This window comes from Prunus mume, linkage group LG3 (assembly GCF_029339155.1).
Source record: "Prunus mume cultivar Tortuosa linkage group LG3, ASM2933915v1, whole genome shotgun sequence".
In the NCBI taxonomy this organism is placed as follows: Eukaryota; Viridiplantae; Streptophyta; class Magnoliopsida; order Rosales; family Rosaceae; genus Prunus; species Prunus mume.
Genome location: NC_142700.1, coordinates 4,540,502 through 4,553,477, shown reverse-complemented (window position 1 = coordinate 4,553,477; position 12,976 = coordinate 4,540,502). Strand labels below are relative to the sequence as shown.

Here is a 12,976-nt window from a genome sequence, read left to right as displayed (position 1 = left end):
CAAATTACAAAACCGACGATAGTAACATTAAAAAAATGATTATTGTTATTATCGTCTTTGAGTGTCCAAATTTCAATCGCTTTCAAGGCTTTACAATTATTAATGATCTTTTATTTATTTGTTTATATAAGCGATATCGGAATAGGAGTATTCTTATACATAAACTCAGATAGAAGAGTAATTACTCTGAATCACTTGAGGTACAAGTCCCTTTCATTAACAATCATTTAAAAAAAACAAAATTATTATAACGTAAAATTCTACCATATGGACCACAACATATAAATCCAATCCAACTCCAAAAGTAGTTCATTGGCAACCAAGTCAACCCCCTTCACTTTGTGAACTTGAATCATCAACACGATATTTCCAAAACAAAATCAACTCAACCACAAAAACATAGAACGGAAAAGTTGGTGGGGATATCCTCATCCAGATCCATATCGCATATTCTGTTGGTTGTGTTGTGAACCATACCAACATGACAACATTGACTGACGTAATGAGAATTTACAAGTTAAGAGAAAAATAAATGGTTGAATATACCTGAAACCACGCGTTAGTCGACAATGAAAAATTGAGAAATTCTTCGGTGATGATGCTTAAATAAATGGTTAAAAATAATCGAAGTAAACTATGTATGTGAATGTTCATCTATAAATTAAAAAAACTACGTAGGGGAATGTTAACGTGGTGTTACATATTTTCTCTTAAAGTGTAACCACACTTACCACCTACTAATTAAAATTCGAGTCAATTTGATAACATAGTAACATCACGTGTCGGTATGGCGTTAACGCCGCACATAATATTTTTGTTGTAAATAATGTAAAATAGTTATACTATCTTCAATTTGTTATCTACTATCAAAATTACTTTTTTTTTTTCCATCTCCACAAAGCCCAATAATGTAACTTTCCTTTGGGCTCATCACCAGCCCACAACCCGCCCTTCAGATTGTACCTGGGGCGTCCACTCCACCACCGGTGGGGACCTACCGGCCTTTCTTCGTTCTCTTCCGTCCACTTCAGATACAACGGAATTCAAAGTCTCGAACATTCTCAACCGTCGATCAAGTCGCTCACCGAAACTCCAAAAACCCAACATGGCGAAAACGACACCGTCGCATCCAACCCTTCTCTTCCTCACCGTCCTCCTCCTGACAACCGCGCAGCCCTCACAGTCAGTTCGCCTACTCGCAGTAACGAACCCTCTTCTCCCTCTCCCACTCGCTCATGACGCGAGTGGCCAACCTCCGCCAGGCACGTGGCGACGTTTCGGGGGCTGACCGGGCCAGGCTCGTCGCGGCGAAGCTGGAAGGGGGACTCGTGGGCGGGTGGGGGTTCATGTGGTCGGCGGCCTGGGACTACATGAAGAACTACGCATGGAGGGAGTTGCCCTATTCGGAGGTATACGGCGGCGTTTCGGACGCGAACGAATTGCTCAGGTGGCTGGGTGAGTTGGGTCGAAAGGAATCGGACTCGGAGAGAGCCGCTTGGGTGGGACAGAATTACCAAAGTGTCCTCAGAGTCTCAAATTCGCTGCTCCGTAGGCTCCTCACGGTGTTCTATCACTCGGTACGCACCGTTTCACTTATTACCAAATACTTTTTCCTCTTCTTTTTTTCATAATGAATTATTTTTGGGTTTGGGGATTGTGGTGGCAGGGAACGCTGAGAGAATTGGTCAAGGCAGTGCAAAACGAAGTGAAGGAGGGGGAGCTGTTGAAGGATTTTCTTGAATTGGGCACCAATGATTTCAAAGGTTTGATCCAAATTCTCAAGGATTTGGGATTACAATACGGTTCCTCTACCATGCACCAAGATTTATGACATATATGTAGTTAATTTGTAATCCTTTTACTACACACAAAAGAAAACGACCATTAAATTTTTTGTCTGTTGGGTTATTTGTATTTTCTTCTTGTATGTTTGATGAACTTGAAATGAAAAGCTCCTTTATTTTAGAAATAATGAATAATTATAGTGTTATCTCCATATGGAAAATTCACCATTTTTTTTTACCACATCACTAACACATTTTTTAGGGAGGATAATTTCGCTGCAGATGTTGTAGCTAATGTGGGTCATGGCCTCTCGACTTCTGTTGTTTGGGAACATAGTTTTGCCCTCTCAGTTGTATCTCCTTTCTAATTTGACCTCTTTGGGCTTTCTTGTCGTGGAGGTTTTGCTTTGTGACTTTCGTTTCCGTATTAAAAAAGGAACGCATTTTTTGAACGTTGTACTTGCCCACCCCACTTAATCTTAGGTTACATTTGGATGGATGAATTTGACAAAAATGGTAAATTTGCTATTATAAAAACAAGAACGAAATAAGATTGAATGTGTTTGAAATAACTAGATGTAGTAAATTTGTTTTCTTTCTTCCTTTCTTTCTTGTTCAAATCTTGGCATAAATGAAAATTTTGTGGGTAGTTTGGGAGTGTTAAACATTTTGCTCCAGCCCAACTTCACTATCATCAGACAAGCTTACTCTGCAGACTACTGGAAAAGGCCAATAAAGAATTGATTAATGAGATCCAGCAGCTCGGGCACAGCATCAGCTGCAATTTTTGCCAGCTTATAACTTATCTGTGAAAAGTGAAGGCCAGAATCAAACTAAGGCCGTAAATACAGTAACATAACACACAAAGCAGAGGTGATCATTACGGTAATCAAATTTGGCAGCACTGTACGGTCAAGTTCCTCTCTGTAAGCACCCAACAAGGTAACCAATGAAGCAAAAGACTGCTAGCAAGCCATAAAAAGGAAAAATGAATCATCCAAAATTCCTGTCAAAGGAAATTTTTTTTGATGAAAACTAATGTTTAGTTTGAGCACCATTGTGGTGTTAGTTGGATTGGCTCATGTCTTTGGTGTGCTTCTAAGTGGTCATAAGTTCAAGCCTCAATAATACCCGTGTGTGTGAGTTTCCTTTTCCCCTTCCTAACTTAGGCCAAATTATTTTTTTCAGTCTGAGCCATATATCCAAAATCCCACTCGAGTAGAATTGTGCCTGCCATTTATTAATGTTCAGTCTGAGCCATACTAACGGTTGCTGTGAGGCTAAAGTTCATGCTAAAATACTATGATTAAGGTCCGCATAATTGGGCCAATAACCAACAAAGCAAACGAATGTTAACTTGCGTACCAAGAAGACCCGGCCGGCTCCTGTCCGCTTAAAACCCTGAAGACCCGACCCGGCCCGCTCCCCTCCGCTTAAAACCCTAACTCTCTCTCTCTCTCTCTCTCTCTCTCTCTCTCAGAGTTTCCTTCCACAGCCAGCCATGGTGAAGCACTACAGGCCTCCCGTAAGTTCTAAAATCTCTTCGATAAGTTGTTCGGCTATATCATCAATCACTATTCACTAACGCTTAGACGCGCGCATGCAGCTGCTTAATTTTCTTTTCGTATCTTCTTTCAGGGCAAGAAAAACCAAGGTAATGCTGCAAGGTTCATCACCAGGTCAAAAGCCATCAAGCAACTTCAAGTCAGTCTACCCCTCTTCAGGTCTGTCTCTCTTTCTCTCCATCTTCCCTTCCCCATATATACCTACCTTCAGATCAAGGACAGATTAAACTTGTAATTCGTATATTCGTTCATTCTCATATCAGTTTATATGTAACTTCCGCATATATTTGTTGGAAATCAATAAGAAAATAATTTTCCGGTCTTGTACATATTACGCAATAGTATTTCATGATGATTTTTATGGCTATGCATGCAAATTTTAGGAAAGTATGTATTCTGAAGGGGATATTCCCTCGGGAGCCAAAGAAGAAGGTGAAAGGAAATCACCATACTTATTATCACTTAAAGGATGTTTCATACATCCAACATGAACCATTACTCGAGCGCTTGAGAGAGATCAGGGCTTATCAACACAAAGTAAAGAAAGCCGAGGCCAAGAAGAACCCGGATCGTGCTACTCTTCTCAGACAAAGAAGTCCTGCTTACAAATTAGACAAAATTGTTTTGCAGAGGTTAACTTTTAATTATTCTTATTCAAAATAAATAAAAAGTATGCTCATTTTGCTTCGTTCTCTCTCATTGTATGTAATTGTTATGTTCCATGAATTGCAGGTATCCGAAATTCCTTGATGCTCTTAGAGATTTGGATGACTGTCTCACAATGGTTCACCTCTTTGCCGCCTTACCTGCTATTGAGGGCTGTATTGAAGTGAAACGCATCCATAACTGTCGGAGGTGAGGCTGGATTTGGAGCATATGAAATAACAATTATGTTGAACAGCATCATTCCATGCACCAGTTCATGTTTCCGAGTCTGATTATCTTAGGCCTTTTGTTGTTTTCATTTTTTTCTCCAGGTTGGCTCATGAATGGCAAGCTTACATATCCCGTACTCATAGATTGCGTAAAGTCTTTGTGTCTGTTAAAGGCATATATTATCAGGTGCAGCAGCATACTGTATATATATCACTGCTTCTTTAAATGTTTAACTGTGGCATCTTTCGGGTAGGGAGGATTTATACGGTAGCGTTGTGTTGTTTGTCGATGCAGGCCGAGGTCAAAGGGCAAAAGGTCACATGGTTGGCTCCTCACCCTTTGCAGCAAGTTGTGACGGATGATGATGACTTCAATATCATGCTAAACTTTTTGGAGTTTTACGAGGTTTCATTCTTTTATTCTTCTATTTTAGTTTTTTCTTCAATCAGTATATGTGCTAGCCGTAAATGTTATTTGGTATCCATTAAGCAGCTTCTTTTGCTTTCCTTCCAATGAACCGATTACTTGATCATCTTGATCATACACGAGTTGTAATATTCATCAAGCTTATTCTTTCCTTTTCTTATAAGAAGTTTTTGCTCACTCGGTGCAGGCTCTTCTTGCCTTTGCGAATTGTCATTTATATCATTCAATAAATGTGAAGTATCCACCCATTCTTGATCCTCGATTGGAAGCTTTAGCAGCAGGTATGCAATGCATTTTTACTAGTTGCTTAAGAGAAGCTACGAGGTCCTTATCTTCTCTCTTGGCAATGTTGAGTTGTGGATCTTTTGTGTGTTAATGGAGCATGAGTATGATTTAGTTTGATTGTAGATCATTATGCTCTATCAAGGTATTTCGATGCAAACTCTCGATCCTCTGCGTGGGATAGCCAATATTCAAGTTTGTCTGGATCTGGGAAAGTTGAGAGCCAGCAGATTGGGCCTTTGGTGGATGAGTCTGAACTAAGACTTGCCCAACTTCAGAATCAACTCTCCTCAAGTGAACCTGGTGCATTGATGCACCTTGTGGAGGATGTTCCAGGCGAGGATGAAGAGGATAATGATACGAGGGAGTGCAAGAAACTCTTCAAAGATATGAAATTTTTCTTGAACCGTGAGGTAAGTCCTAAAGTCTTACATCAGAGATTTCAGAATCATAATTTTTTTTTTCTTTTTTGAAACTTATTTTCTTACCTTTAATATGTGTCACTCAATTTTCTCATGCTATTTCTTTCTTTTAGTTGATCGGCAGTAGAATAACTTGTGCGTGTAATTTATCTATGTTCAGGTTTACAGAGATTCTCTGCTTTTTGTCATACCTGCTTTCGGTGGAATTGTTTCCTGGCAAGGAGATGGGGCTCCCTTTGAGGAAGATGATGACAGCATCACCCATCAGGTATTCTGCTACAATATCTTTATGCCGAGTCATTGATTTGTTAAGACATCACACTCGGAAAACATGTATGTACTGTCTCTTGCCAAAAAAGAAAAAAGAAAAAACCAAAATCGGTCTTTAGTATGACAATTCTGACAGCTAGACTGCTTGTGTGTTCTGCAGATTATTGACAGGCCAAGGCAGGATGGGAAGATCTGTGGTAGAGAATATGTTCACCCACAGTGGGTTTATGATTGTGTAAATGCTCGGATCATTTTACCAACTGGGGATTATTTGGTGGGAAGGTAATCATGAAGGACAATTTTTCTTATTTGCATGTGTTGTTAATCTCTCTGCCTTGCACCATGATGAAATGACTGGTTATAAGACTCATTTTCTATGGTCTGCTTCCTTTCCTAGCTGTGTTTTTCATTTCTCTATTGGCTAATAAAAGTTCATGACTTGTAAGATGATTGATTTAGTGCTCTTTTTAACAGGGATCCTCCTCCACACTTGTCACCTTTTGTTGACAATGACTCTTTCGAGACCGAAGGTGTTATTAACCCAGCAGAAGCAGAAGCAAAAGCTGCAAAGGAAAAGTGGAAGAAGGTAGGCAGGTTTTAAATTTCTGCTATTTTATTTTATGATGTGATCATATGACAGCATTATTTGTCCCTGATTGATGTTAACTAGATTCTGGCGTGATGCATGCAGATGAAGGCTCATGAGAAGCAGCATCATCATGAATTAATTATGGAACTTGAGGGTATCACAGACTCATCATCTATCTCGAATATAGATAATCTGAGCGCTGATAGGGAAGAACCTGATCATGATTATGAGCAAGTTGAGGAGGATAACAGAATTATGTCTCTATTTCAATTGTCACGTCAGATCAGGGGGAGTATTGAAAGCATGAGGGTAAGTTTGTTAATGCTATCATGCAACTTTTATTGGTCTCTCAAGTGTGACATTAATAATTAAACAGGTCAAAAAAGCCGTTCGAAAACAGATCAGAAAACTTATGTTTGGTTTGATTCCATTATGAACCTTTTTTGAGATTTGAATTCCCGGCTTGAACAAGAGTTATGTGTGAATTCAAATGCTGTGTTTTCTTTAATAGAAAATTGTGTCTCACTTGCCATTAATTTTTGTAAGTTTTATGTTTCTTTAGAACTCCAGAAGCTACCTCTTTGTTTGATCTTGTAAATGTAATAGATAATATTTTGTCCTGGATAACTGATTTTTGGATGTTTCTTCATTCAGATAAGCAGGCAACGAAAGAAGCGCCTTGATGATGTTATTAGGCAACGGAGGAGAAACATTAGAGGAACATGAAGTATCTGAACTTCTTTTGTCACGTCGGATCAGGAGGGTTACTAAGGATAATCACTATCTAGGAATTGCTTGAGATTAAGAGCCCTATGGTTAAATTTGGTAGTTCTGCAATTCATATATATATATATATATATATATATATATAATACATATATAATAACTATATAGGATTTGCTTGAATATTCCTTTATTTACAGCTTTCACTCATCTAATCAGAAGCGTTTTTGCTAGAAACTTATTTATTAATAAGAATTCAAGTGCTTCCTGAAAAAATACGAGCCAGGTAGGCGCTATGTGTTTTCACTTTTTTGTTTTTGTTTTTGTTTTGAGTACAAGCGATAGTTTAAAGTACTTACACATGCACAACTATGATGCCATTCAAACCTGAAACCTCTAGTCTGCAAGTTAAGACCATTTTTCATTGGGCTAGATCCCATTGGCATGTGTTTTCACTTTTAGATATGGAGAGTTTAGCAGTGCTTATCAATCCTGGCGTAGCAAGCATAGCCAACATATGATGAGACAGTGTGAGTGCCTCTGGACCCAGGGTTCCCCAAAACCTATCTTTTGGTAATCAATAGAAGATTTGAAGAAGACAGTTGAGTTGATTTTGCTGGATATATCCTGGCCGTAATAGGAGAATAGTGACCCGTTGCTCATAAATAGGTCATGTGGTGGGTGACGAAATTCAAGTCTCTCAAGACAAATATTTGATAGTGATGTTGTGATGAGCTAAGTAATGTCTGCCTCAACCACCTTTCTTCAATTGTGTCACTCCTTTCGACCAAAAACTCTTTTCTTAGTGCCAAATATCACGGGATTTTTAATGCTATCATTTCCTCATCTTATCCCTTCTGAGATTAGCCCATAGTTCCATTTGACGTATTAAGTTTTAGCAATGAAATGAGGTCTTGGACTGGTGCTGCTCTCATTCAAATTCTGATCTTGTTTACTATTTCAAGATTTAGCTATTTGTCCCAAGCTACAGCCTACAAGCAAGTTTTAGAATAACAAAATGTGTTAAACAAACAGTAATTCATACTTACAACAACAAGAAATAGACAAATTTTTTTACTTACACAAATTCACAACCAAACTCCCAACTTGACGATATCTTTCGCCTAAATCGCACGGAGGCATTGTTACAAAAAGAGGGGCAATGCCCCGGCTCTGATTCACTATAAAGAGTGTGAGATAGAATGAATGAATTTGCTGAAAAGATAAAGCGATCATACAAGTTCTTTCTTTCTTTTTTTTCCTTTTTTTTAGGCCCTGTATTAAAGCAGATTTATAATGTCTTTGATAGCTTTGCGGTGCACACCTATATATGCCAACTGCTCCGGGACCATTGTGGATTGATGAGAAAAATCATGATAAAAATAGTTGGTTTCTATGGAGGTGAGGGCTTTCAACTTATGCCACCTTTCTTTCCCTTCTGAGTCAACTTAAAAAGGTTGACTTTAAAACCCAAACAAAAGAGAGCTTAAAAAGGTTTGACTCAACCCCTTCAAGTTGACCAGAAAAACGTGTCCAAACTCCAGTTGACTGACGATATCTGCATCATGAATATCCCTTTCTAATTTCACTATGGTTTGCTTCTCTTTTGTGGGTTTAAATTTAATAAAGGACCTGTTTTTGGGGTTACTCGGCTTATTTGTAGTTAGGTGTTTACTGTTTTGGCCGAAAAAAGAAGTTAGATTCATACTGCTCCTCATGTTTTGAGTAGCTGGGTTTGCTTCTTTTGTAGTTGGCTTTCACTACATTGTTCATTTGTTTGTCTTCTCCTCCACATGAAAAGGAAACCACCGACGCCATAAGTCAATGACAACTTAGCTAGCAGAGACATCTTTTCTTACCAACTGCGTTTGTTATTTCTTCTTGATCTTGTTATAGGGAGATGGTGGTAAAGGCTTTTTTCTTTACACGGTATGCAATGACTTGGTCCCCCAAAACATTTAATTTGGCCACCCTCCCACATTAAATGGCATGTGGGTTGGTACATTTTTGTATAACATGTTCAACACCAATGTCAATGCTCGACAGCTTCTTTGCTCTCTGCACAGCATTCAATTAGGTCACTGTAGTCTTGAATCTCAGCCCTTGAAGTGATCTCTTCCCCATGACCATTTTTCAAAGATCATAATACGTAGCGGGCGCGCGCTCTCTCTCTCTCTCTCTCTCTCTCTCTCTCTCTCTCTCTCTCTCAATTTGCTTCATCAGCTCTGCAATGCACTAATTGGTGATGAGCCAAAGTAAACGATGGACAGAAAGACTGTCTCAGAGGGCCACAGAGCTCTAGAAGATTGACTGTGCACATTGAATTAATTTCTTTGATACAAATGATAGTCTAAACTACTCTAAATTATAACCTAAACTATGAAAGAGATACTCGAATTTGGATGCAAGGGTGCTGCACATATAATTAGTTACATACTCATTTAGGATTAAACATTAATTATTTATCATTTAGTTTATCAATGTCATTGATGAACATATATGGTGGTCCCTTTCAACGTCCAAATTGGTCTCCAATTTCTGTTGTCAGTGGCTCACCTTCACCATTGGTAAAAATAGGTTAGAGAACAAACCTCGCTAGAAGCTAATGGTGTCTAAATTTAGCTAGGGTCCTAGGAACTACACAAATTTGCATGGAAAGCCAGTGGTGCCTTGCTGATTAATTACAGATTGAATGTCATTGAGATTAGTTACAACACTGTGATGAAATGCAAGAGCAATAAGTTATTGGAATTCAAAAACTTATGAGAATTCAGAGCAGATAGCAGAGAGGAGAGAGAGAGGTGTCAGAGCTGGCCTTTGCCATAGACAGTCTCACATTATATCCGCGTGAAATTAATGCATCGAACTAACTCTCTCAACTGTAAAAGCTATGTCGACATATCCAATCTCATTTGCTTTGGCTGGCCTCCCACTATTATATATACTCATGCACCTTGCTTTTAAGTTCCTCACACGCACATCATATTCATATCTACCTTTCCATCTTCTTGGTCATTTTCATTCCTTGCTGTCCTCAATTTTTTATTGCTAAATTTGGGCCAATGGTGAACAAAATGTGGGCGGTGTGTATGGTTGTGGTTTTGGCGTTGAACTTGTGGTGCAATATTGGGGCTAGAGCTGCACCACAAGTGCCTTGCTACTTCATATTTGGAGACTCTTTGGTCGATAATGGCAATAATAACCAGCTTCAGTCCTTAGCCAGAGCTGATTATTTGCCTTATGGGATCGACTTTGGTGGACCTACTGGAAGATTTTCCAACGGCAAAACCACTGTTGATGTTGTTGGTAAGCTCCCACCGCCCTTCTCTCTCTCTCTCTCTCTCTCTCTCTCTCTCTCTCCATAATATCATTTTCTGCTAACTTGTTAATGATCACGTAATCTCTTCAGTTGCCTCATCTAATCATGCTCTAGGAAGTAGTTAAGCGTTTTGGTAATGGGATTTTGAAACTAAGACTTCTCTGTGTGTCTTGGATTTTGGATGCATGCAGCCTTTATGATTATCATCTGCATTCTGAGGGACCATTTGTTAAAGTACCATGCCTCTCCTATTCATTTCTTTGAAAATAAAATAACAATAAAGAATGCTACAGTAGGTCTCAACCCGTCTGCCTCCCTCATTTATGACATTTAAGACTGAAATTTATTTCTCTGAGCCTTTCATCTGTTGCTTTCTAAAAAACCCAGAAATCCCAAAAATAAACTACATGGTCACATAATTCAAGATCAGGAAAAGAAATCTGCTTGTGTAAAACGTAAAAAACCAAAACAGTAAAATTCAGCATAACTCTATATGATACATGTACTGATGATCAAGTGTCCTTCAAATTATCTGCAGCTGAGCTTTTGGGTTTTGATGATTATATTCCACCATATGCAACTGCTAGAGGCCAAGATATACTCAAAGGAGTAAACTTTGCATCTGCAGCTGCTGGGATTAGAGAGGAAACTGGACGTCAATTGGTAATTACAACCTTTTTCATGACACATATATTCACTAAAACATAATTATGCATGTGTTTATAATGTTAATTATATTCTAATCATGTTTTTGAATGTTGCAGGGAGGCCGGATTACATTTAGTGGTCAGGTAAAGAATTACCAGAACGTAGTGTCCCAAGTTGTAAACTTCCTTGGCGATGAGGACCAAGCTGCAAATTATCTGGGTAAATGCATATACTCAGTTGGGTTAGGCAGCAATGATTACCTCAACAACTATTTCATGCCACAATTTTACTCCACCGGCAACCAATTTACTCCCGAGGAATATGCTACTTCTCTTATCCAAGATTACAGCCAACAACTAAGGGTTAGTCTTTCTCCCCATTCCATTCATTTTTTGTGCATTTAGGTTCATCAAAAACATTTTCATGGTTGCATCTTACATCTTATATTGTCTGACAATTTGATGAAGGAACATTTCTTATTAATCTCATATGAATTTGATAACTATGAGCCCAAATCTTGCCCATGTTTAAAATGGGCCTTAACTTATTCTCTCACCAGGCCCATCTTTGAGTTGATATTTGGGCCTTCTTGGGGTCGAGTTCTATTTATGTATACAGTTGTAGATGCGTATGTACTTGGGTACTTGTTTCGTGTGCATGCATACATTATACATACATACATATATACCTATACACAGCCAGTTTCCATTATTTGGTTTTCTTTACAAGAATTATACTTTTAATTGTTGAATGCTGATTGGCGTGTGTTGTATAGATTTTGTACAATTATGGAGCAAGGAAGATTGTGTTGTTTGGAATTGGTCAAATAGGATGCAGTCCAAATGAATTGGCCCAAAATAGCCCAGATGGTGCGTCATGCGTAGAAAAAATTAACTCCGCAAACCAAATTTTCAATAGCAAGCTGAAGGCACTTGCCAATGAATTCAACACTAACCTATCAGATGCAAGAGTTATCTTCGTAGACTCTTATGGCATTTTCCAGGACATAATAACCAGCCCTGCACAATATGGTAAATACAAGGGCTAATTACAAAACCCCCTCTTTTATTCAACTTCAAAATACAACTGCTGTTTTATTTTGTGACATTTCTACCGTATTTGATCTTCTTCTTTTAGTTCATTCCGTTCAAATTAACGAAAAAGCGGTCACATAACCAGTTAAGTAATGAAGTAGCTTGGTCACATCTCGCTTTTTCGTTAATTTTTACAGAATCAATTAAAGGTACATTTGTCACAAAAACAAATATTACTTAAAACTTAGTGGTAATTTTTATTTTCACTTTTTAACTTTTAGGAGAACAATTATGTGACGCGATTGGAACGTTCTTTTTTTCTTTGTTTGTTTTGATTTCAGGATTTAGAGTTACAAACGCAGGGTGCTGTGGGGTAGGGAGGAACAATGGCCAAATTACATGTCTTCCTCTCCAAACTCCATGCCAAAATAGGAATGAGTATCTGTTTTGGGATGCATTTCATCCAACTGAGGCCGGAAACAACGTCGTAGCAAGGAGAGCATACAGCGCTGTTCGTGCCTCGGACGCTTACCCTGTCGATATTCGCCGGCTCGCTCTGCTTTAATCAAATCCTCCTCCTGCACATTTTGAATCAATGGTTGCAGTGACATATAATCATGCATGCACCATAAGATTCAAATGAGAAAAATAACTTAGCTACTATATATAAAAAACATATATTATATATATCATGCATTACGTCATGGTATTCTTTGTTGCAGTGATCGTGTTTGGTCTTTAGAATTTTGAGATGTTCATCAAATTTGTGATCTTCTTCTTCTTGTGTACTGAAAGGTTTAAATTATATCAATACGAAAATGAGTTTGTTTGGCTGTGAATATGAGTTTGAATGGACGTACGGCACCGACCTTGTCTCAATTATTTTCTAACTTTTTTTCCCTACAAAAAAACAGAGAGAACATATATATACAGTATATAGATGTAGGTTGAATAGGTGAATTGCAATATCACAGCGTCATCCCCACCATCATGTCATTGTCGAAAGACAATCACTTGTCTTTTCTTTTGAAAAAATTT

The 12,976-nt window shown here is 38.4% G+C and overlaps 3 protein-coding genes across 3 annotated transcripts; all 3 read left to right on the top strand.

Annotated features, from left to right (window-relative positions):
* Nucleotides 1–908: 908 nt before the first annotated feature.
* LOC103325050 (adenine phosphoribosyltransferase) lies at nucleotides 909–1,996 on the top strand. The gene is given in 3 exon segments (XM_008227181.3): nucleotides 909–1,189; nucleotides 1,191–1,577; nucleotides 1,667–1,996. Coding segments are annotated over 3 exon segments (636 nt in total). The 5' UTR covers nucleotides 909–1,105; the 3' UTR covers nucleotides 1,832–1,996.
* Nucleotides 1,997–3,242: 1,246 nt separating this feature from the next.
* LOC103325073 (pescadillo homolog) lies at nucleotides 3,243–7,224 on the top strand. The gene is made up of 13 exons (XM_008227206.3): nucleotides 3,243–3,309; nucleotides 3,423–3,508; nucleotides 3,733–3,981; nucleotides 4,082–4,204; nucleotides 4,327–4,411; nucleotides 4,520–4,630; nucleotides 4,839–4,932; nucleotides 5,060–5,346; nucleotides 5,516–5,623; nucleotides 5,786–5,907; nucleotides 6,100–6,211; nucleotides 6,317–6,523; nucleotides 6,869–7,224. The coding sequence occupies exons 1-13, from the start codon at nucleotides 3,286–3,288 to the stop codon at nucleotides 6,938–6,940; spliced, it is 1,680 nt and encodes a 559-aa protein (XP_008225428.2). The 5' UTR covers nucleotides 3,243–3,285; the 3' UTR covers nucleotides 6,941–7,224.
* Nucleotides 7,225–9,894: 2,670 nt separating this feature from the next.
* On the top strand, nucleotides 9,895–12,777 carry LOC103325052 (GDSL esterase/lipase At5g45670-like). Its single transcript, XM_008227183.2, has 5 exons — nucleotides 9,895–10,243; nucleotides 10,795–10,919; nucleotides 11,021–11,266; nucleotides 11,680–11,935; nucleotides 12,280–12,777. Exons 1-5 carry the CDS (start codon nucleotides 10,000–10,002, stop codon nucleotides 12,501–12,503), a joined length of 1,095 nt encoding a protein of 364 aa, XP_008225405.1. The 5' UTR covers nucleotides 9,895–9,999; the 3' UTR covers nucleotides 12,504–12,777.
* Nucleotides 12,778–12,976: the final 199 nt, after the last annotated feature.

Bases quoted from the DNA above. Each gene is read 5' to 3' on its own strand.
- LOC103325073 (XM_008227206.3), top strand. From the start codon at position 3,286: ATGGTGAAGCACTACAGGCCTCCC. The intron at 3,310-3,422 runs GTAAGTTCTAAA...ATCTTCTTTCAG, and splicing joins TGAAGCACTACAGGCCTCCC to GGCAAGAAAAACCAAGGTAA. The intron at 5,347-5,515 runs GTAAGTCCTAAA...ATCTATGTTCAG, and splicing joins AATTTTTCTTGAACCGTGAG to GTTTACAGAGATTCTCTGCT.
- LOC103325052 (XM_008227183.2), top strand. From the start codon at position 10,000: ATGGTGAACAAAATGTGGGCGGTGTGTATGGTTGTGGTTTTGGCGTTG. The intron at 10,920-11,020 runs GTAATTACAACC...TGAATGTTGCAG, and splicing joins AGGAAACTGGACGTCAATTG to GGAGGCCGGATTACATTTAG. The intron at 11,267-11,679 runs GTTAGTCTTTCT...TGTGTTGTATAG, and splicing joins ATTACAGCCAACAACTAAGG to ATTTTGTACAATTATGGAGC.